A 23,252-nucleotide genomic window follows, 5' to 3' on the forward strand; every position below is an offset into this window, starting at 1 on the left:
AAGGGGGAGGAAGGAAGGGGTTAAGGGTCCGTGGTGTAGCTGTTCGGCGCTGCGCGACAATTTCAAATTACGGGTGGGAGATTTTTTTTGGGGGGGGAGGGGTTCCGAAGGTCCAGGCCCAAAATGTCCGGAAAATGGGTGTCTAGATAGTATTGGGATTACTGTATATACATACCTACACATACACACACATTATTCAATATATATACAGTATATATATTCAGTAACCAGCAATTAATTCAATTTATACCATGAAAAAAAATAATTGAAATATGTAATTGAACACGAACTTTGCCGTAATTGTAATTGTTATTGTAGTTGGAAATATTAAAATTGAGTAATTGTAATTGTATTTAGCATTTTTTTCTTCCTAGTAATTGTGATTGACTAATAGGACAAGCACAGTAATTATAATTGAAATTGTAATTGTCCCAGATTAATGTACTTACTCTAAGCCTGGTATGAATGATGTGAGTAGGGTTATGAGTGGCAGACTGATAAAGACCTGGGATGAGATCATAGAGTTTTACTTCAGGGATAAGGGACAGAAGAGGGAGGCTGCCAGAGATTGAGCAGCGTGATGTTAATGGTTAAGATGATGATGAGGATGATAATGGTGATGATGATGATATTGCAGATATGAGTGAACTTGACTTGGTGTGGGCCAAGCTGGATGGGTACCCATGGTGGCCAGCACTGGTGTGTCCTTGTCCTGGTGGGAAGGAATTCATCAGGCAGTCCAAGATTCATGTCCAGTTCTTTGATAACCCACCCACACGTAGCTGGATCAAAGATATGTGAGTCCTTGGGATACTGATGTTTCGTTGATTAATCTCCCTGTGACTGTGGTAGGTGATGGCGACCATCATCCTCGCGCTTGATGTAGTGCTGTCTACTTCATCCTTCACCTTTATCATTCTTTTTCTCTGTCTGCCCTTCTCTCTCCCTGTCTCTTCCATCTTTCCTGTCACTTTTTATTACAGCTCTCATCTTTCCTTTTCAGATGACTTTACATTGAGTAACAAGCCAATTTACAACGCTGGGTGGTAACCATATAACCAACCCACCCATGTTCCCTGCGTGTCAACAAGTGGGTTGATGGAGGGTTAGTGCCCCCTCTCTGTAAACCATCCAACTCGATGACAAATGGCCACCCCTTATGAGAGTATGGCATCTGGTTATGGATAGATGATTACAGTTTTTCTTGCTACTGCCATGTGATATGTTCAACAGACAGTGAATCATAGGAGCCTGGTGGTGTAGCTTTTACCATTAACACTTTCATGGTCAAAACAGTTACTATTGTTTCAAGCTAAAACTAGACAGTTATATTCAGCTGACAGTGAGTCATGGGGACCTGAGAGTGTTATAACTTACCATTAACCCTTTCATGTTCGATACAGTCGCAGTATTCTAGTTCAACAACACTAGACACATATATTCAGCCGAGAGTGAGTCATAAGATCCTGGAGTTATGAATTGCATACATTTATTTGTTTGATAGAGAAGTTGTACTGTACATTGCTTGTAAATTAATAGTAGCTAATGGTAAGTAGTTCAGGCTCTTTGACAAACAAAGTTATCTCCCAAAAAGCCATGTTACATTAATATTAGGTCAAACTTTTTCTCCCTCTACCCCCCTCCCCCTCATTCTTTCAATTTCTTTACTCTGCTGTACAGTGTATATGGCGGCTCTTCTATCATTCCAGTCAGTCTTAAGTGAACCAGTGAATGGTAAGGTTGGCTTGCTTAGCCTTTGCTAAATCTCCTGAGATCTTCTGGTTCCGAATATTTTAGCTGATGTTTTTGCTTTACCAGCTATGTTGTCAGTCGAATGACAGTTCATCCATCCATCATCCAATCCTACGTTGCCCCATGAGGAGCGTAAGAGCCCGGGGCTAGGCAAGTTGGTCCTGAAATTAAAGATGAGAGTGACCAGCCACACTCACCCTTAGTGGCATTATGTGAGCAATAACCCCAACCACCCCTTGGATATAAACCTTCACCGGCTAAATCCGATTGGAGTGCAGCAATTACCCGCTAAACCATGAGACTCCATAATATGGTTATATGGTTACCACCCAGCTTAGTAAATGGTGTCCTGGTGAACAGGAAACCATTTGGCTTGTCACTCAGGGTAGAGTCACCCATAGGCAGAAGGAGCAGGAAAAAATGAAGGAAAGAAAGACAAAAGAGGGAATGTAAAGTCACCTGTAGGCAGAAGGACAAGGAAAGCATGAAGTAAATAAAGACAGAAGAGGAAGGAAGGAAAAGAGGGAGGAGAGGAAAGAGCAGACACCTGAGAGCAGCACTACATTGAGTGAGTGGATGGTGAGCGCCCCCACCTACCACTGTCGAATGACAGTACAGGTATATTTTTATTACATTCTAATTGGGTAATTATTTTTTGTTAATTTCTGTTGCTGAGGTGCAAGCATAAATCTGGCAATGAGATAGTGATAAGGAGACAAGAGGGTAGAGACAGCAGTCTACCCTCCTGCCAAGAAACCTCACAAGCCACTATAATGAGCTTCAGTGGTGTAAACTAATCATTATTGATTTTCTTTTCTTTGTGTATTTACGCAGATTAGATTTTGCATATTTTTTGTGCAGGGACAGTAAACCCTTGCTATATTGAACTAATTAGAGCCCACACAAACTCTTGAAAGTTGCCAGTGTTTGCCGGATCACTAAATAGCGTGGGGTCACTACCTGCTCAGAGCTGGCATACCTTTCTTTAAAAAAATTCCTCTCAGGATTATTACTCATGCATAAAACATTATACCAGTATTATAATTGTCTTAGATATTTTACTGATGCTCTAAATGAGATTTAAGCCAAAAAGTTCTCCTTAGAGTTTATTAAAAACCATGAAAGCTTACTGTGTGTTTTTGCATTCATCAAATTTTTACCAAGTGTTATGAATCTCATTTTTTCGAAAAATTTATCATACAGTTTCCAAAGACCGTAATCTTTCACTTGGCAAATCGTGACATGATTTTATCCATTATACACTTAATAATAGTAAGAATTGTACAGCCGAAATCTTACGTGGCTGAATCAGCGACCCAAATTTTAAAAGGCACAGTATTTCTCTTGCTTTGAGAAAACGTCTCAGTTCTGCTACAGACTATTTTTCCACATATACTTTACCTGCGCAGTCAACCATGGCATTATATTTTCCTGATTTATCGGCTGATTTCAAAAGACGCAGGCAACAGGAGTGGTGTACTGTGTACACATCATCAGCTTCACCTATGGCCCCTGGCGGCTGGGACACAAACTACGCGCCTCCATATGAGCTCAGTGGGTTCATACAATCTTCGCTTGTTTAAGTACCATGTTTCCTTCATTTGTTATGTAAGATACAATTTCGTTATACCCATTTACCATTTTTCCTTCCAGATGTACATTCACCACCAAAAAATATGACAGTGATCAATACCCAGGCAACATAATACAGTAATCCCCGTACTATCCGGATGCCCAGTTTCCTAACATCCCCACTCACCGGACGTAATCGTCCCGGGATCCAATATTCCCAAAATGGTCCGAAAACCGCAAAAAAATTGAAAAATATCCAAATTTTTCCTGCCTGTAATTTGAACTTTGCACACACGGCGTGGGACAGCTTTGTTTTGGTGCGTCATTCCTCCAACGTCTGCTAGAGCACCCCTGCATCCTTCCCACTTACCACCCGTCTCTTGTCTTGAGTGCACGCTCGTCGTCATGGCTGCCCACATGCTCGCTTTTGTGGTGGTGCCTTACCTGCTGCAGGCTTTCCTGCTGCTCTCGTGCCTCTTCTTCGTGTGTGTGATGATGGCCCCACCGCTTGAGAAGAGGAAGAGAGTGGTTTTGACTCTGGAGAAGAAGAGGGAGATATTGGAGAAAGTAGATGCGGGATGGTCTTAGTGACGCATCCTTCGTGAGTTCAACCTGGCCCGATTTACTTTGTTTGATATCAAGAGATCCCGAGACAAACTCATGCAGTACATGGCTGACTTCTCGTCGAAAAGCAAACGCAACGTGGAGAAGAAGATGATGTTTACTCCCAAGTATGCTGAAGTTGACCGCTCCACGTTAATTTGGTATCGACAGCAACGTGCTGCTGGTGTGATGGTGCGTGGCACGAAGCTGAAGGCTGCTGCTGAGAAGTTCGCAAGGCTTCACGACGCCCTAGACTTCAAGGCATCCGAGGGTTGGCTCTTCGCGTTCAAGTTACAGCATGTCCTTACCAACCGTAAGTCTCATGGCGAAGCTTTGGACACTAACAAGGATGAGGTAGAGGAGTTTCAGCACAAGGTGAAGGGCTTGATCGACAGGGAGGGCCTCACTCTCGGTCAAGTCTACAACGCAGATGAAACTGGTTTATTCTATCGCTCTTTGCCTATGAACACTCTAGCCGAGGAGACAGAGAAGCGTGTACCTGGCCATAACCTCTCCAAGCAAAGGATATCTGCTTTGTGTTGTGCTAATGCTAACGGCATGCACCGGCTTAAGCCCGTTATTGTTGGCCGTGCAAAGCAGCCTCGGTGTCTTCGTGGGGTGATGGATGTCCTTCCTGTCATTTGGTACCATTCAGTGAAGGCATGGTTCACTGCCCACATCTTCAAAGACTGGTTCCACTGCCATTTCATCAAGGAGGTCATACATTACCAGATGGAGAAACTGGGAATCCCACGCGACCAGGTAAAGGCCCTCCTCCTCGACAATGCACCTGCTCACCCGTGCGACAAGGACTTGGTGGCTGAGAATGACCGCATTAGGTGCATGTTTCTGCCACCTAATACTACTGCTCTCATCTAACCAATGGACCAAGGAGTGATCGTTGCAACGAAGCGGCTATACCGACGGAAGTTCCTGGACGAGGTGATGGTTGTTCTCGAGGACGAGAACGAGCGCAGGGAGGGACGGGACATGTGAGGCCAGCGGACTTTGGAAAACCTTTGCTGCTACAACATCAAGTCTGCCATTTGCAACTGGGCCAGTGCATGGAAGGAAGTCCCTGTCAAGACTCTAGAAAATGGTTGGTCTCGTCTGCGTCTCGGAACGGATGTGGATCATGATTTCCTAGGTTTTGACGTGGATGACTTCCATGCACGTCTACGTATGCATGGCGACGATGTTGATGTGGACGAAGTGCGTGAGTGGTTGGATAACGACGAGGGCGATCCTGGGTATCAGACCTTGTCTGATATCAAGATCGCATCTTCAGTTGCAGGTGTCAGTACCCAGCTTGAAGATTCCGATGAGGACAGCGACAATGATGCAGACTCCTCTCAGCATGACACTACTCCAGCCATCTCCAAGCTGAGCGCATTCTGGGAACACCTAGAGTTCGTTCTGGACTACCTGGAACACCCGGACTGCGACAGGGAGATGGGGCCCTTGGGACTTGTGGAGGAAGTGCGTGCTTTCAGGCAGCGCATCAGTAATCGTCAGAATCGTCGTTCCTTGCGTCAATCAATGATTGACAGCTTTTTCAGGCCCGTAACCCCTGCTGTGCCCAGCCCTGGCTCCACTCCGTTGCCTCCCCAAGACTGGCCCTCATGCTCCAAGCCACAGCCCAGCACATCAGCCACGGGGGAGTCACCGCTCGACGTGAGTTTGTGCCTATCTTCAGAGTAGTCTGCAGTGGGTACGCCATCACCACAACCCAGCGACGCACCCCTAGGTCACCTCCATGTGCTACTCTCAGACTCTGACAGTGATTAAATGGCAAGAACTTCTCCACTAGACCACACGGGAATTTAGTGTTGTGCAGTGAAAGAAAAACAGTGCATATTGTTAAGAAATTAGAATTCTGAGTGAAAAGAGACTGATTTAATAGACTTTCAGTGTAGCTATAAATAACTAGAGTGGGTTATGTTTAGAAAATGGATTTATGAGTGCAAAGACTTTAAGTGCAGAGTGCAACACTTATTTCATAAAGTTACAATGGAGCATAAGTAAGACATGAGTGCGCAGTGTTAAGAGAATGGATTTCTGAGTGCGAATGACTAAGTTCAGTACAAGACTTCATGAACAGTGTACTGGAAGTGCTTCAGGAAATCCTTCTTACTGTCAGAGTCTGAGAGGAGGCGGTTATTCATCGAGATGGCCAGGGACTTGCTGTAAGTACCCAGAATGTTTCATATTGTACTGTACTGTATTTTCCATACTGTACTTACCTCTAACACCTCATTTCACTCTTTTATGTCCCATATTGGTGTGAATAGGGTATTAGGTGCTATGCATGTGCTTAGGGAGTTATTTCTCTGAGTTAGGGTCCATAAGTACCAGTCCAGGAGCCAGGGACTTGTTGTAAGTACCCAGAATGTTTAATATTGTTTAAACTCACCTCGAAAACCTAATTTTATGGTTCTTTTGCATTTATTTCAGTCTTTTATGTCCCTTACTGGTGTGATTTGGGTCTTAAATAGGTGCTATGCATGTCCAGAGGGAGTAGTATAGGTGTTTTTCAGAGTTAGGGTCCATAAGTACAAGTCTAGGAGGCTGGTGCCCTCTGTTCGGACAGGACCACTTTCTGAACATGCCTTTGGCTGTATTACGTCGGATAGTGGAGGGATTACTGTACTCGCATGTAGACTGTCCCTAAACTGAGATGGACGCAACATTCCGTTTCTAGTATATTTTGAAAACGAAGCCATTTTTTTCTCCAGTATTATATTCAGATAATTCATTAAATATCCTATTTTCAGTTGAGTAACAATAATTGTATAACAGGGTAATTCAAGTTGATCCCACTTTTGCACTTTACATTAAGTAACCTGGTGAGTGGTGGCATCTTTTTCCAGTTTGTGGGGGCTCCTATTGGGGAGAGAGGAAGGCCGACGATATAGGCAGTACTGTAGCTAAGTGCAGAATATGTTTGATAGTGGCCTGCTGTAGAAAATCCAGTGTCAATATTCTGTAAATGAAAGATTGCTCAGTAGATACCCTATATTGCAATTTTCCATGGGTTTTGCTTACAGTCCTCGATATTTATAAATAAATAAGCAATACAGAACTATTATATCAATAGATACAGTAGACCCTTGTTATAACAGACCCCAGTATAGTGGATATCGGATATAACCCTGCTCAAGTAGATGTCGGTCCGTGTTGCATAGCAGACACAAAAATGTAAAAATTCAGGAAAAATGTTTGTTTCCTTCATTCCAGTATTGAAAAATAGAGTAACATATTTAATGGTGCTGCAACACAGACATGTAACAAGTGAACTGCTTTCTTTTTATATTAACAAATTTTTGAGAAAAAAAAAAACTAGGAAAAATAATAAATAGATTTTGGCCTTCTATAAGAAAATTAAAAAAAATCTGAATGGTTGCTTGAGCGGTCTCAAAGCTTGGTATGGAATGGTGCTTCATGGTGTGAAGAGGGGCTGTTAGACACTGCATTCATATCTGCAGTCAGGGAGAACAAAATACCTCACACACCTCGGGTAGACATGGGTCTCACATACCCAACTCATACTCGCATGCCCTTATAATGTGGAAACGGAGAGAGAGCTTGAAGTAACTCCCTCACCCCTTGCATGGATACACAAAGTTAGGCGGCTACTGAGAAGAACAGGGGTCCTGGGTATTTAGAAGTTAATGAATTAGAAAATGGAACAGGGTGGGTGGGTCTCTCAGACTCACCTCTACCTGAGCAGGGTTAACGGACGCAATGGGTCGCAATATGTGTGTTTCCTACCCTTTTATTCCAACCTGTTCTGAAATTACCCTTATCCCATTGTGATTGCTAAGTTGTGATAACAGGTAACAGTATTATTTCATGGCATATAAGATGCTGCAGTATGAAAGACGCACCTTACTTGGAGTCTTCATGAATGCTAGTTCATGGCCTAGCCCACCAGGTGTCCATGGTGTAGCTTCTGGACAGAAAATTGAAAATGTGGACAACTTGAAATATCCATATATATACTGTATATGTACAGTAATCCCGCATTTTTTGCGGATTTTTTGTCTACGGTTTTGCCCTCTCGCGGATTTTCTTAGCATTAATAAGTTCAACTAAAATATCCTTGAATATACAGAAAACAAAAAATTTGAAATTCCCGCAACTTCCAATTGTAGCGTGGTAAACTCACGGCACCCTCTGTCCCTTTCCCGCGGCCCCTCTGCCAGTGTTACCATATCTAGCATAATTTTATTCTTTTAGCATAATTTTGATAAAATTTTCGAGTCTGGAATATTTTTTAGCATATTAGAAGTTTTAGCATCATTCTAGCATAATTTAGAATGGAATGGAATATTTTTGGAATAATTTTATAAAAGCTACAAAGGAGAGAGAGAGAGAGAGAGAGAGAGAGAGAGAAACGAAGAAGGTAAGATGTAAGGTTTGAATAGTTGGTTACTTTCAGTTTGGGCTTGGTTGGGTTGGATTAGGTTAGGTTAGGTTAGGTTGGATTAGGTTAGGTTAGGTTAGGTTTTAGGTTAGGTTCGGTTTGGTTTGGTTCGGTTAGGTTTGGTTAGGATAAGTTTGAGCTTTGTATTTTACCCATGAAACCTAGGTTTTTCCGATGGATTTTGGTATGATTCATTCGATTTTCAGCTTCATTTCAGTGGGAAATGACCATTTTCTGTGTTTTCCCCCCTCCCTATAACCCCCGATTCCCCAAAGATCCCCCATTGTTGCAGGGGGATGGGGGGGGTCATATCTCAAAATCTGGTTATTTCCGACGGAAATGATGCTCAAAATCGAATGAATCACATCAAAATCCATCAGAAAAACGTAAGTTTCGTGGGAAAAAGCAGTATGGGCAGAAAACCGATATTTACCTTCTTACTGTATGTAGGTTATTTTAATATTTTCATAGTAAACAGTACATAATTGATATATAGCATGAATATGTATAGAATTTTATCATTTAGCTTCAAGTTAGCATAATTCATTTTTTACTTGGAACAAATTTGCTCAATCTAGCATAATTTTTTCACTGCCCTAGCATAATTTCGTTGTTTGGGTATGGCAACACTGCTCTCTGCCCCGCATAATCCTCAGTCCACGCCTGACTGGCTCACGTGTCTGGTGTTCTTGTAACCGTACTATGATACGAGCCTCTTGCCTCCCACTTGCTTTCCACATGGCCCCAGGACGTAAGCCAGCCTCACCAAAGGCTAATAATACAATTAGTAAGAACTCCAAAGTGACAAAACGATCAAGAAAAGTTATGACCTTAGCAGAGAAAATTGTGTTACTGGACAAGCTAAGAAGCGACCGTGCGAGTGTTTGCTATCACCAGTTAATGCATCTTTTCATTTTGTACTGTTTTGTGAATAAATGTGTAGATAATTGTGTATTACAGTACGGTGTTTACGTTTTTCCTTCATAATGAAGTATGTGCTTTCAATCTTGTAAGAAGGTATTTCGGGATGAGTATGGAGGTTTCGGAACAATTCGCAGTCACAACAAACACAAGATAATTCGCCTTCATTAATGAAGATAGCTATGGGTGACGCTAGAATATAATTCAAAGGCGACTACAGCGAGGAAGAAACAAGTTAATTATTGACTAAAGGTGCAACTAATAAATAATATCCAGAACCTACGCTACTGAACAGACTTTTCTGGATCCCCCTGAAATATAGTTATTAAAGTATTGATTAATTAATAATAAGTATATTTATCAAAGTATTGATTAGTATATTTATAGAATGGCGGGGAATCGTCCAGGGTGCGAATTGTTCTGAAGGGGAATCGTCCATGTTTTGACGGGGAATTGTCTGACGGCGAATTGTCTTGCAATCAGTATGGACGTGGACTGTGTGATGGGCAGCATGGTGGACACAAGTGCAAGATTCAATTGTTAATAGAGTATTCGCGAATTTAAATTTTCGCGGGGGTTACAAGAACATAACTACCGCGAAATATGCGGGATTACTGTATGTATTTCTACATATTTGTGACGAACGTACTTTTCTCACTCATTTTCTGTATACAGTACTAGTCCCATTATTCGGCATCTATGGGACCAGGATGATGCCGAGAAATTAGATTTGCCGAATAATCAAAAACCTACCCACTCAGTACCTTAAATTTATTGGTGAACACTTATCACCACTTATGGTACGGTATTACAACTGTGTTTGGAGAGAGTACTGCATACTGTACAATACTGCAATGAATACAGTACTATACCTGAATCTGAAATATATATATATATTAGTGAACATATACAAGGGTAATGACACAGTAGGCCTACAAGTCAGATAACACTTCCTGGATGGCCGAAGTGATACGGAATATTACCTACCAGCTCAGTACATCACTTGTATTGGTGAACTCATCACTACTTATATTATTACAAATATGATTGGATTGAGTACTGTATACAGTACTTTTTCCAAACAAAATAAAATAGTCGGAAAATTGCATAAAATAAAGGGATCTGAACTGGTAAGGTCTTTCTGATGAAAGTCATAAATTACATTTAGCACTCACTCTTTTGTTCGTTTTTTTTTTTTTACATGTGAAAGGAGAGTACTGATGGAAACAGTAATGTATTCCATGAACTCCTTAATAACCTCCGACATTGAACAACCCTTTAAAGTACCCATGTCGAGTTAGTGAGCTATGGAAAAACTGTGAACAATTATGGGAATGGAACGAAGGTCACTGGTATGTTTACACGACTCTGCAACGATTCCAAGCAGTCAGGGGGTCAGTTAATCTCAGATGTTTTCGCCAATTTGGTAAATGCACCGTAACTTTATCAATTCTCCAGTCAATCATAGCATGGGTTTAGGGAGCTAAATAACACATTTCTAGGTGCGCCAGACGATTATCTTCATGTCTTATAAGAAAATGGAAGAAATTAAATCCCTTTCTGAGTACGTAAAGTTCTTCCATTCTTTTGAAATCAATTTATTTTTCTTAAAGATGGGAAGATAATCGTCTGGCTCACCTAGCAATGTGTTATTTAGCTTCTTAAACCCATGCTATGATTCGCTATGAGTCACGGAAAGATTGATAAAGTTACGGTGTATTTACCAAATGTGCGAAAACATCTGAGATTAACCGACCGCCTAACTGCTTGGAATCGTAGCGTAGTCATGTTAACATACCACTGACCTTCGTTCCCTCCCCATATTTGTTCAGTTTTCTTTATAGCTCACACTAACTTAACATCATTGACATCGGTACTGTAAAAGGTTGTTCAGTGCCGGAGGTTATTAAAGGGTTAATGGGATATATTACTGTTTGCATCAATGCTCTCTCTTTCACGTTAAGCACAAAAACAAAAGAATGAGCACTAAATGTACGTTTAACTTTCATCAGACCTTAGCAATTCATATTCCTCCAGTTTATTTTTAAGTATTTTTCTTACTTTAGGTTAGGTTAGGTTTGGTTAAATTATAAGGTACAGTTAAACTCGGTTAGGTTAGGTTCAGTTAAACAGGACAGTCCCTTCCACCATTATGCTGAGGAATAAAAATACTAGAGCTGTCACAGCCGTACAGCTAAAAAAAACGGGGAAACTGATTTAACAAGCAACATTTATTTATGGGTAATGCATTATAGTGTCAGTGGTTCATGGGCTACTCAATTACCGGTGTCATTTTCAGGAAGGCATCAAGAATGAAAGAATTTTAAGAATTAGCATGGGGGCTTGAAACGTAACCCTCGCTAATTTGGTGGGGGTGGTTACTGTAGTGTATGATACTGTGCAATATTGTAATCAATACAGTACTATACCTGAATCTGAATGAAAATATAGAAATTAGTGGACATACTGTGCAATATTGTAATCAATACAGTACTATACCTGAATCTGAATGAAAATATAGAAATTAGTGAACATACAGAAGTGTAATGAAACATTAGGCCTACAAGCCACAGATAACACTTCCTAGACTGCCGAGATGATTCCGGACATCTGCCGAACAATCAATGATTTTCGTAAATGGGACTATTTCTCAAAACTGCCGAAATGTCGGATCTACCGAACAATCAGCTGCCGAATAATAGGACTTTTACTGTAACATGTAATATATATGCAGTATTGTATGATAACTGCAAGTGCTTCTTTGTCCTTGTGTTTGTTGTTGAACGCCTTCTTCTTGGGATATATTCGGTACATGCTTCATTCATTTTTCTTTAAATCCAGCAGCAGCATTCATTGAATTCATCCAAGTATTTCGTTGCAGTACATTCCATTACATGGTAGTAATTTCCTAATCATAGTAACACCGTATGTAGTATCTCGCACTTATACCGAAATATGTTTCCCAGCATTGAACAAAAACAAAGCCAGCCCAGCTGACCAACCCCAGGTGTCCTCTGCACAGAGAGACATGCTGGAAATTACCATTCCGCTTAGTGCACATGCGCTGAGTGCGCTTTTAGCTGTTATGCTTAAAGTATCCGCATGTTATCTCAAGTATTGTTCCATTTATCAACAACATTTTATGAACTACATGTGTCAGGAAGATGGTTGGATGTCTTACTGACCTGTAGATAATTAGAGGTCGATATATATAGATATATATATATATATATGTATATACATTGCTCGTCAGAAGTATGAAGCGCCCTGCGTCCCTCCTACGAAACAAACCTTTCAACATTGAAAAAACACGTAAATAATGCATTATATTTACCTTTAATGCTTGATAGGGTATCCTTTACGCTTCTTCACGGACCTGAGACGTCGTGGAAGTGAAAGGGCGAGGTTCCCCAGGTGCTGGGGTGGTATTTTTGCCCAGGACTCACGAATGGCTGCTTCCAGCTTAGGCAGAGAGCTCACATTCTTCCCTTGGAGATTCTTCTTTACGAGGTACCAGAGGTTTTCCATCGGGTTGAGGTCTGGGCTATTGCCTGGCCAGTCTTTCACGAAGGAGGCCTCGCAGTCACGAAGCCAATTGGTGACTGATTTGGCTTTATGAACAGGTGCACCGTCCTGCTGAAACACTCGTGCACCTGTGAGCTCGAAGGACTCTGGTAAATGATCACAAAGAAGCTCCAGGTAAACATCCTGATTTACTCTGCAGTTCTTGGGAAGCACAACAAGCTTCCCCAAACCCTTCCCAGAAGAACAACCCCATACCATAAGTGAATCAGGGTGCTTAACTGTGCTCTCCACGTAACGGGGGTCAAGCGGGTCACTACCTTTGTGCCGGTACATGCGTGCTCCTCGATTACAGGTAACACTAAACGTTGCCTCATCAGACCACAACACTGACAACCATTGGTCCTCACCCCAGTTAAGGTACTTGTTAGCAAAGGCAAGCCTACGAAGTCACTGGTAACATGTAAGAAGAGGCTTTCTCACAGGCCTGTGACTTGTGTAACCAAGTTCATGGATTCTTCGAGACACTGTGCGCACTGAAACCTCACCAAACACTTCCGGGTTGCTCTCCTTAATTTTCCTTGCACTCACATGAGGATTAGACTCCACTGCACGTTTTAAAACATTAACAGACCTCGGGGAAGTTTTCCTGGGCCTACCAGACCGCGGTTTCTTTGTAGGAACGTCACCACTATTTTCCACTCGAAAACGGGCACACCACCTCTGCACTGTCGATCGAGCCACACCAACCAAATCACTAATTTCCTTTGTGGGGTGGCCTGCCTCCTTTAGAGCAATGATCTGTGATATGATTTCACTCGAAAGTTCACGGGTAGGGGCCATAACAAAGTGGCGAAAGCCAGAACACTGCGGGACACTAGGTAAAAAATGGCACAAGAAGAGAGGGAGGAGTGGTGGAGTTCCTCTCTCTCATGCAGCCCGTAGGCAACTGAGGCGGGAGCCAAACAGCGCACAGGAAGGCCTCAAGCTGCTGTGACGTCATGTTAGCGGCCCAAACATTTGGCTTAATTTTTAGTACCAAAAAAGGGTGATTCTTTTTTCGCCAAAATTATTGCGCACCCTGACATAGGCGCTCGATACTTCTGACAAGCACTGTAGATACAGTAAGACCTTACTATAACGGACTAATTGGGGCCCAAGCCAGTCTGAAAAACACGAAATTCCCATGAAACCAACATCCGGCCTTCCCCCTGCTAACCCGGACTTTTTCCGATATATCAGACATTAGTCCGGATTGCATGAACGGTTTTTAAGCTGTTTTGACTACCATTGCATCACTATACTGTGTTATAACTTCACTACATTAAGCAAATGGTATAATATATATAATAATATTGTGCTGTACTCTGATAAACATGTCTTTTAGTTACCTTATTGTGGTGAACATACCTGAAGTGGTCAGGCAGTCTGGACTGCTTCTGGCTTTATCGGACTTATTCCGATATATAGGAATTTGGTCCGGTAGCTCCTCGAGTCCGATAAAAGCAAATTCCGGTCTATTGAAGTCCATTATATCGAGATTTCACTGTATGTATGTTACAGGCAGATTATGAAATCGGTCATTTCGTGAATTAAGGTTAGTTAAGTTATTTTAGGTTAGGTTGATCTAAGGTAAGGTTAGTGTAGGTTTGGTTAGGTTAGGTTAATTAGGCAAAAGAGAAGGGAACGGTAGCTCCCAGCATGTCACTCCGTGCATACGACACCGGCTGCATGATTCACCCCGTGCAGTATGGAGCAAAATTCTTTTGAAAAATGGACTGTTCCACATCTTAACCAGTAATCCCTCTAATATCTGAACGCCCAATATCCGAACATCCCCATTAACTGGACATTATCGTCCTGGGATCCAATATTCCCAAAATGGTCCGAAAACCGCAAAAAAATCGAGAAAAAAAAAAACGAATTTTTCCCGCCCATAATTGAACTTAACGCGTGGGGCATGGGACAGCTTTGTTGTGGCGCATCATTCCTCCGACGTCTGCTAGAGTGCCCCTGCATCCTCTCCACTTTCCGCCTGTCTCTCGTCGCAAGTGCACGCTCGTCGTCGTGGCTGCCCACGTGCTCGCTTTTGTGGTGGTGCCTTACTTGTTGCAGGCACTCCTGCTGCTCTCGTGCCTCTCCTTCGTGTGTGTGATGGTGGCCCTGCCGCTTGAGAAGAGGAAGAGAGTGGTGTTGACTCTGGAGAAGAAATGGGAGATATTGGAGAAAGTAGATGCGGGATGGTCTTTGTCACGCATCCTCCGTGAGTTCAACCTGGCCCGATCTACTTTGTTTGATATTAAGAGATCACGAGACAAACTCATGCAGTACACGGCTGACTTCTCGTCGAGAAGCAAATGCAACGTGGAGAGGAAGGTGATGTTTACTCTCAAGTTTGCTGAAGTCGACCGCTCCACGTTGATTTGGTATCGACAGCAACGTGCTGCTGGTGTGATGGTATGTGGTACGGAGCTGAAGGCTGCTGCTGAGAAGTTCGCAAGGCTTCATGACGCCCTAGACTTCAAGGCATCCGAGGGTTGGCTTTTCGCGTTCAAGTTACGGCATGGCCTTACCAACCGTAAAGCTCATGGCGAAGCTTTGGACGCTAACGAGGATGGAGTTGACGAGTTTCGGCACAAGGTGAAGGGCTTGATCAACAGGGAGGGCCTCACTCTCGGTCAAGTCTACAACGCTGACGAAACTGGTTTATTCTATCGCTCTTTGCCAACGAACACTCTAGCCGAGGAGACGGAGAAATGTGTCCCTGGCCGCAAGCTCTCCAAGGAACGGATATCTGCTTTGTGTTGTGCCAATGCTAATGGCATGCACCGGCTTAAGCCCGTTATTGTTGGCAGTGCAAAGCAGCCTCGGTGTCTTCGTTGGGTATTGGATGTCCTTCCTGTCGTTTGGTACCATTCTTTGAAGGCATGGTTTACAGCCCAGATCTTCAAAGACTTGTTCCACCGCCACTTCGTCAAGGAGATCATACATTACCAGACGGAGACACTGGGAATCCCGCACGACCAGGTAAAGGCCCTCCTTCTCCTCGACAATGCACCTGCCCACCCGTGCGACAAGGACTTGGTGGCTGAGAATGGCCGGATTAGGTGCATGTTTCTGCCACCTAATATGACTGCTCTCATCCAACCAATGGACCAAGGAGTGATTGTGGCAACAAAGCGCCTATACCGACGGAAGTTCCTGGACGAGGTGATGGTTGTTCTCGAGGACGAGGACGAGCACAGGGAGGGACGGGACATGTGAGGCCAGCTGACTTTGGAAAACCTTCGCCGCTACAACATCAAGTCTGCAATCTACAACTGGGCCAGTGCATGGAAGGAAGTCCCTGTCAAGACTCTAGAAAATGGTTGGTCTCGTCTGCTTCTCGGAATGGATGTGCAGTACGATTTCCTAGGTTTTGACGTGGATGACTTCCATGCACGTCTACGTACGCATGGCGACGATGTTGATGTGGGCGATGTGCGTGAGTGGTTGGATGACGACGAGGGCGATCCTGGGTATCAGACCTTGTCTGATATCGAGATTGCATCTTCAGTTGCAGGTGTCAGTACCCAGCTTGAAGATTCCGACGAGGACGGCAACGATGATGCTGACTCCTCTCAGCATGACACAACTCCAGCCATCCCCAAGCTGAGCGCACTCCAGGAACACCTATCGTTCGTTCTGGACTACCTGGAACACCTGGACTGTGATAGGGAGATGGGGCCCTTGGGACTTGTGGAGGAAGTGCGTGCTTTCAGGCAGCACATCATCAATCGTCAGAATCGTCATTCCTTGCATCAATCAACCATTGACAGTTTTTTCAGGCCCGTGACCCCAGCTGTGCCCAGCCTGGCTCCACTCCGTTGCCTCCCCAAGACAGGCCCTCATGCTCCGAGCCACAGCCCAGCACATCAGCCACGGTGGAGTCACCGCTCGGCTTGAGTTTGCGTCTTTCTTCAGAGTCGTCTGCAGTGGGTACGCCATCACCACGACCCAGCGACGCACCCCTAGGTCACCTGCCAGTGATACTCTCTGACTCTGACAGTGAATAGACGCCACGAACTCCACTAGACCACACAGGAATTTACAGTGTTGTGCAGTGAAAAAAACAGTGCATTGTGTTAAGGATTTACAGTTGTGAGTGAAAAGACAATTTTTGAACTAAATTTAACGTAAATAGACGTGTGTTTTTGCTTTTGAAAATGGTTATAAGAGTGGAAAATGTTAAAGTGCAGAGTGCAACTCTTATTAAGTTACAATGGAGCATAAGTTAGACAAGAGTGCGCACTGTAAAGAGAATGGACTTCTGAGTGCGAATGACTAAGTTCAGTGCAAGACTTCATGAACAGTTTACTGCAAGTGCTTCAGGAAATCCTTCTTACTGTCAGAGTCCGAGAGGAGGTGGTTATTCATCGAGATGGCCATGGACTTGCTGTAAGTAGGCAGAATGTTTCATACTGTACTCTACTGTATTTTCCATACTATACTTACCTCACACACCTCATTTCACTCTTTTATGTCCCTTATTGGTGTGAATATGCTGTGTTTTAGGTGCTATGCATGTGCAGTAGGGAGGTGTTTTTTATATTTAGGCTAGGTTAGGGTCCATAACTACCAGTCCAGGAGCTAGGGACTTGTAAGTTCCCAGAATGTTGAATGTTGTATGAACCTACCTTAAAAACCTCATTTTATGCTTCTTTTGCATTTATTTCAGTTTTTTATGTGCCTTATTGGTGTGATTTGGGTCTTAAATAGGTGCTATGCATGTCCAGAGGGAGTAGTATAGGTGTTTTTCAGAGTTAGGGTTCATAAGTACAAGTCCATAAGCTGGGGCCCAATATCCGGACAGGACCACTATCCGGACCTGCCTATGGCCCTATTACGTCGGATATCGGAGGGATTACTTTAAGACAAAGATCAGTGCCTCATTCAGGATATAGTAAAGGAAAACTAATACAGCTAGTGAGAAACTCTTGAACATCCTGATATACTGGATCAAGTTGAGCGAACTGATGGCAAGAGTGTAGGAGAATCGAGATGGACTGCTTGTGTTAAAGGGAAATTATTGGCATTCCCAGATCCCCATTTATTAACAAATTGGGATGATAACCCATTTTCTATCCAGTCAGTAAAATGTCTTGAGCATATTGCATGGAATACCGTAGCCTTCCATCCTACATTCTGTTTACATTTCATCTGCGACTTAGCCCTAGAATGATAATCGTGTACCCGGCAGCGTGGCAGGCATCTGCATGAAGATGCCAGAGATTCCTCATTTCATATCATGGCTAATATATATCAATATTCACAGACATTGACATGCGTTTATATTACCATTTACAATCTTACCATCGTTTCTGGGTATATGATAAGTCACATTAGGAACCACTGGCTGTTCTGGAATGTGTGATAGGGCCCTAAATTGGTATTTGTTAAATTTCTTTACAAATTTTGCAATATTCGCACAAGGATGACATTCTTTTATTAATATTAGATACTGCATCTTTATATATGCTTTCAAGTATAGTTTAAACTAAGGAACAAGAAAAAAAAATCCGTCACTGATTACTCTTTATTGTCCCTTGTCCCCGTTTTCTGTTAATGACACTATGGACACCTGGTGGGCTAGACCGTGAACTAGAATTCATGAAGACTTAAATTCTGGAAGGACAGTTCTGAGAAAAAATCTACGTCCTAACCAAAACTGCAGAAAGGTTGCTTGATATGAGTAGTTTTCACTCAAAATACACACTCGCCTTTCAGAATTGCTGTTCAGTACTGTATATCTGGCTTTAGTTTCTTTATTTTTATGTAAAAGAAGGGTACAAGACAAAAAAACAAACAAACAACCCCATCCTTACAAAAAGTTACCGTATTTTTGGGCATAAAAGGCGCGCTTATTTTCCTTAAAAATGTCCCAGAAAATCACCCTGTGCCTTATATGCTCAAGGTTAGGCTTTGGGTAGGCTTGGGCTACTGGCAATGGTAGTTTCAGTGCTGTGGTAGGCCTTCCAGTACCGTAAATGAACTCCAAACACCTTTCCTACAAAAGTGTTTCCCAAATTTCTTTAGAATGACTAGCATCTAAATATTATAAATTACAAATATAGTTATACACTTGTGAGTATAGTAATAAATTACAAATATAGTTATTCAGTACATAATAAGTAAACCTGTGTCCACAGCAGCAAAGCATTGTTGTTTTTTTACATTAGAGGATAGTGATCAATATTGCCAAAACAAAAAAATACCAGTAAGTTTTGGCGCAATATACGAATGCAGTGGGTATCTGTTTTAGTCATAAAATAAAATAAAATTAAATATCTATTCGTACTGTATATATGATTTTTATTGTTTGTTGATTGTGTTTACTGGCAGTTCATTATAATAAAAGTAATTCTAACAAGTTTGAGGGAAAATAATATAAAATGTAGATATTTAAACGAACAAATTTCGGTCACTATGACATCTTAACTAAATATTCAGCAGTATTTTTTCATTGCCGTAAGTTCTGATGACTGCACAACTTGCGCCACCATGTTTGTTTACAGGTGATCACGGTAGTGTCAGCAGTGGAGATTGATAATATTTAATGTTGATGATTGATAATTTTAGTGTTGTTGGTTCATAGTGGTTTGTGGTAGGTGGGGGCGCTCCCCATCCACTCACTCGATGTAGTGCTGCTCTCGGGTGTCTGCCCTTTCCTCTCCATCCTTCTTTCCTTCCATTCTCTTCTGTCTTTCTTTCCTTCATTCTTTCCTTGTCCTTCTGCCTACAGGTGACTTTACACTCCCTTCTTCTGTCTTTCTTTCCTTCATTCTTTCCACTTCCTTCAGCCTGTGGGTGACTCTACACTGAGTGACAAGCCAAATGGTTTCCTGTGCACCAGGAAACCATTTACTATGCTGGGTGGTAACCATATAACCAAATTTTGGCACCTGGTGGTTTCGTGGGTAATTATTGCGCTCCAATTGGATTGAGCCGGTGAAGGTTTATATCCCAGGGGTGGTTGGGGTCCCTCATGTAATGCCACTCAGGGATGAGTGAGGCTGGTCACTCATCTTAAATGTCAGGACCAACTGCCTAGCCCCGGGCTCCTACGCTCCTCATGGGGCAATGTAGGATTGGATGATGGATGGATGGATGGTTCATAGTGGTTAGAGTTATTAACGATGGCCAATACTGGTGATGGTGGAGGTCAGTGGTGATATTTGGTAGTGTTAAGGTAAGTACTGTAACTTAGCCTACCATGATAGCCTACCAAAGGGTGTCAGTCTAAATTTTCATGATTCCTGTACGTGAAAATTTTATAACGAGCACATGAATGGTTATGCAGTGATATGTAAATGGGCTGAGCGCCAAAAGCATGAGACATTCAGCAAGGGGGTCTGGGGTTAGCTGCATTTTTTTATTGTTCCCACATTAGGCCTGCCAAAATTGGGGTGTGCCTTATATACCCTAAAATATGGGACTTTGTTCCCCGACACCATCTTAACACTGTTCATGTTTTTGAAGTCCACCTTTAAGAATCTTTGTTCAGTATTAAAATATGTCTTTGGTTTCTTTATTCATATGTAAAAGAAGGGTACAAGACAAGAAAACAAAACCCTTTCCTTACAGAAAGTTACTTCGTTCCATGACTCCATCTTAACACTGTTTATGTTTATGAAGTCTGATTCCTTTTGTACCATAATTTGAGAATTAATGTTCATCTCCATTAAAGTATAATAAATATGTATCAGTATATAGAGATAAGTATTATTTTTCTTGAAATTAATTTAAAACAACAAAACTCAATAAAATCCATTCTTTCATTCATTTAAGAAAATATAAAGGCCTGTAAAAGTAGGAATACACTTTTTCTCCAAATCAGATCCTTTATGTCTGTACATTACAGTCGCAGACAACACAAACAGATATTCAAATATCAGTTATAAGAAACATTTACAGTATTTTATTTACCCCCAAAGTACCCCGTACTAGTCAGATTCATGTCCCACACCTCCAGTGTTATGGGATTTTCCCACATTCAGTCTCAACTCAGTGTGATGTGAGACTACTGTAACTTGCTCCTGATGTCTCATTATCTATAGACAACAAATTCATTTCCTAAACTGAAATAATGTTCTTAAACAAACCAAATGAAATATGACACAAGCCTTTTCTAAAAAAGCTCAGTAAACATGCTCCTGAACACTACGTCGTTGCCATGACAAATTATGCACTCACGAACCTCTGAATACTTTCATTCATTCATTCATCATCCAATCCTACATTGCCGCATGAGGAGCGTAGGAGCCCGGGGCTAGGCAAGTTGGTCCTGACATTTAAGATGAGAGTGACCAGCCTTATTCATCCCTGAGTGGCAGTACGTGAGCAATAAACCCGAACCATCCCTTGGATGTAAACCTTCACTGGCTCAATCCGACTGGAGTTCCGTAATTACCCAATAAAGCACCAGGCGCCAAAATTTGGTTATATGGCTACCACCCAGCGTAGTAAATGGTTTCCTGTTGTACAGGAAACCATTTGGCTCGTCACTCAGTGTAGAGTCACCTGCAGGCGGAAAGAAGAGGAAAGAATGAAGGAAAGAAAGACAGAAGAGGAAATGTAAATCACCCGTAGGCAGAAGGATGAGGAAAGAATAAAGGAGAGAAAGAAAGAAGAGGATGGAAGGAAAGAAGGATGGAGGAGAGGAAAGGGCAGACACCCGAGAGCAGCACTACATCGAGTGAGTGGATGGTGAGCGCCCCCACCTCTGAATGAATGAATGGAAAAAAAAAATAAGTATAGCACTTGTATGTACACACTAAACAGAAAGCAAATTAAAATGTTTTACAACTGAAGTTCAATATAGCAAGGTTGTTGGGAACAAGGCTTACTGCTGCCTCGATCTACCCTTTTCTGTCAATAACACTCCCTCACTGACAGTGCCGTTTGCCTGGCAGCATCAAAAATTAACAGAGCATTCGTAACTGTCCACAGTTGACTAAAAACAGTCATTTACCTCAAAATATATCGAATATAGCGAAAACATTTAAACATCCATTGGTATGCCTTGATAACACTGCTGTCTCCCAGTTGCTATACCATCGGATGGTAAATGACAATTCTAAGAATAATGCAAGAGAAATGCAGCCCCATTTTCAAATATCAGAACATAATTCTGCACTGGAAATGCCAAGATGAATATCAGTGAGAGAGTTAGATAAATGCTGTAAAATTATAGATAGATATGTATCGAGACATTCATTCTACCACCTGACTCTTCTCAATAAATGGGACAGTACAGTCTTCGTACAACCCGAGCTAGGTTATGCAGAACCTCGTGCAAAATCAATTTTGTGCTAAAATGTGACATATTTACATGTAAAATAGAGGGTTAGGTTCTAGGAGCCCTATATTTTTTGTTAAAAATATATTTAAAGATAGGTTAATACAAATATGTCTGCCTTAAGACACCCAAGACTGTGTGTTTACATATGATACTACCGACTGGACACATCAATGCATTCTAACCTAACCTAACGGACTAGTTTTGCCCCAAATACTCCCCATAAAAATTTTAACCACCAAGGATTGCCACTAAGCTTCTTTATCCCCTCTGTGGCCGCCGGCGCCGAATGACAATTAGCCGATAAATGGCCGCAGGTGTTGTTTGAGCGCGGCCTATAAAAAAACAGCAAAAATTTTTGGGAAGTGAACGAACGTTCTGAACGTCTTCAGACTGACCTACCCCACACTCCCATACACCCCATCAAGCAGTTCAGAGCCTGCTGCTGTGATGAGTGGATTTTCGATTTTTTCGCTCCTGGCCATGCCTAAACAAGCACAACTACACCCATTATCTCGACGCAGACAGAAAATATCAACTTTGTCATCTCTTGCAAAACACACACAACCACCTGTTTACAATCATTAATTAGTACAGTCACAAACAAAAAAGACATGATAAGAAAAACACATTTTTTTCTTGGTATCTTTATCTGTTTACTCAAGTTTGTTGTACTGGTTTGGATCATTCGATGCAGTGCGACTTGTAGAAAACTATGAAAACTTTCGAGAAGTGAACGAACATCTGGGACATGAGTCTGACCTTCACTTCATGCTCTCACACCTCATTTATCAGTTCACCACCTGCTGCCGTGACGAGTGGATGTACAGTTTTTTCGCTTGTGGCCGTGCCTAAACACACATAGTTACACCCATTATCTCGACCCAGACAGAAAATATCTTTCTCCTCCCTTGCAAAACACACACAACCACCCTATTTATGATTATAAATAAACATAGGCATAAACAAAAAAGATGTGAAAATAAAAGAAAAATTAATATTTGTTTGGTATCTTTACCTGTTTGCTCAGGTTTGTTGCACTGTTTATAATCATTTTACGAAAGGGAGAGTCTGGGAAGGAAGAACGAGTAAAATCAGAGGATGGAAGGATGTTAATTG

General features: G+C 42.1%; 1 protein-coding gene across 1 annotated transcript in view; it reads left to right on the forward strand.

The window, feature by feature from the left end:
* Nucleotides 1-639: 639 nt before the first annotated feature.
* The window catches only part of Msh6 (DNA mismatch repair protein Msh6), a 746,240-nt gene continuing 723,627 nt past the window's right edge, over nucleotides 640-23,252 (forward strand). The window contains exon 1 of the mRNA XM_080274091.1: nucleotides 640-797. Within this exon, the coding sequence (XP_080130217.1) occupies nucleotides 640-797 (158 nt within the window). The remainder of the gene's footprint in view (nucleotides 798-23,252) is intronic.

This window comes from Coenobita brevimanus, chromosome 57 (assembly GCF_032717465.1).
Source record: "Coenobita brevimanus isolate Jiangsu-jjx chromosome 57, ASM3271746v2, whole genome shotgun sequence".
NCBI classification, from domain to species: domain Eukaryota; kingdom Metazoa; phylum Arthropoda; class Malacostraca; order Decapoda; family Coenobitidae; genus Coenobita; species Coenobita brevimanus.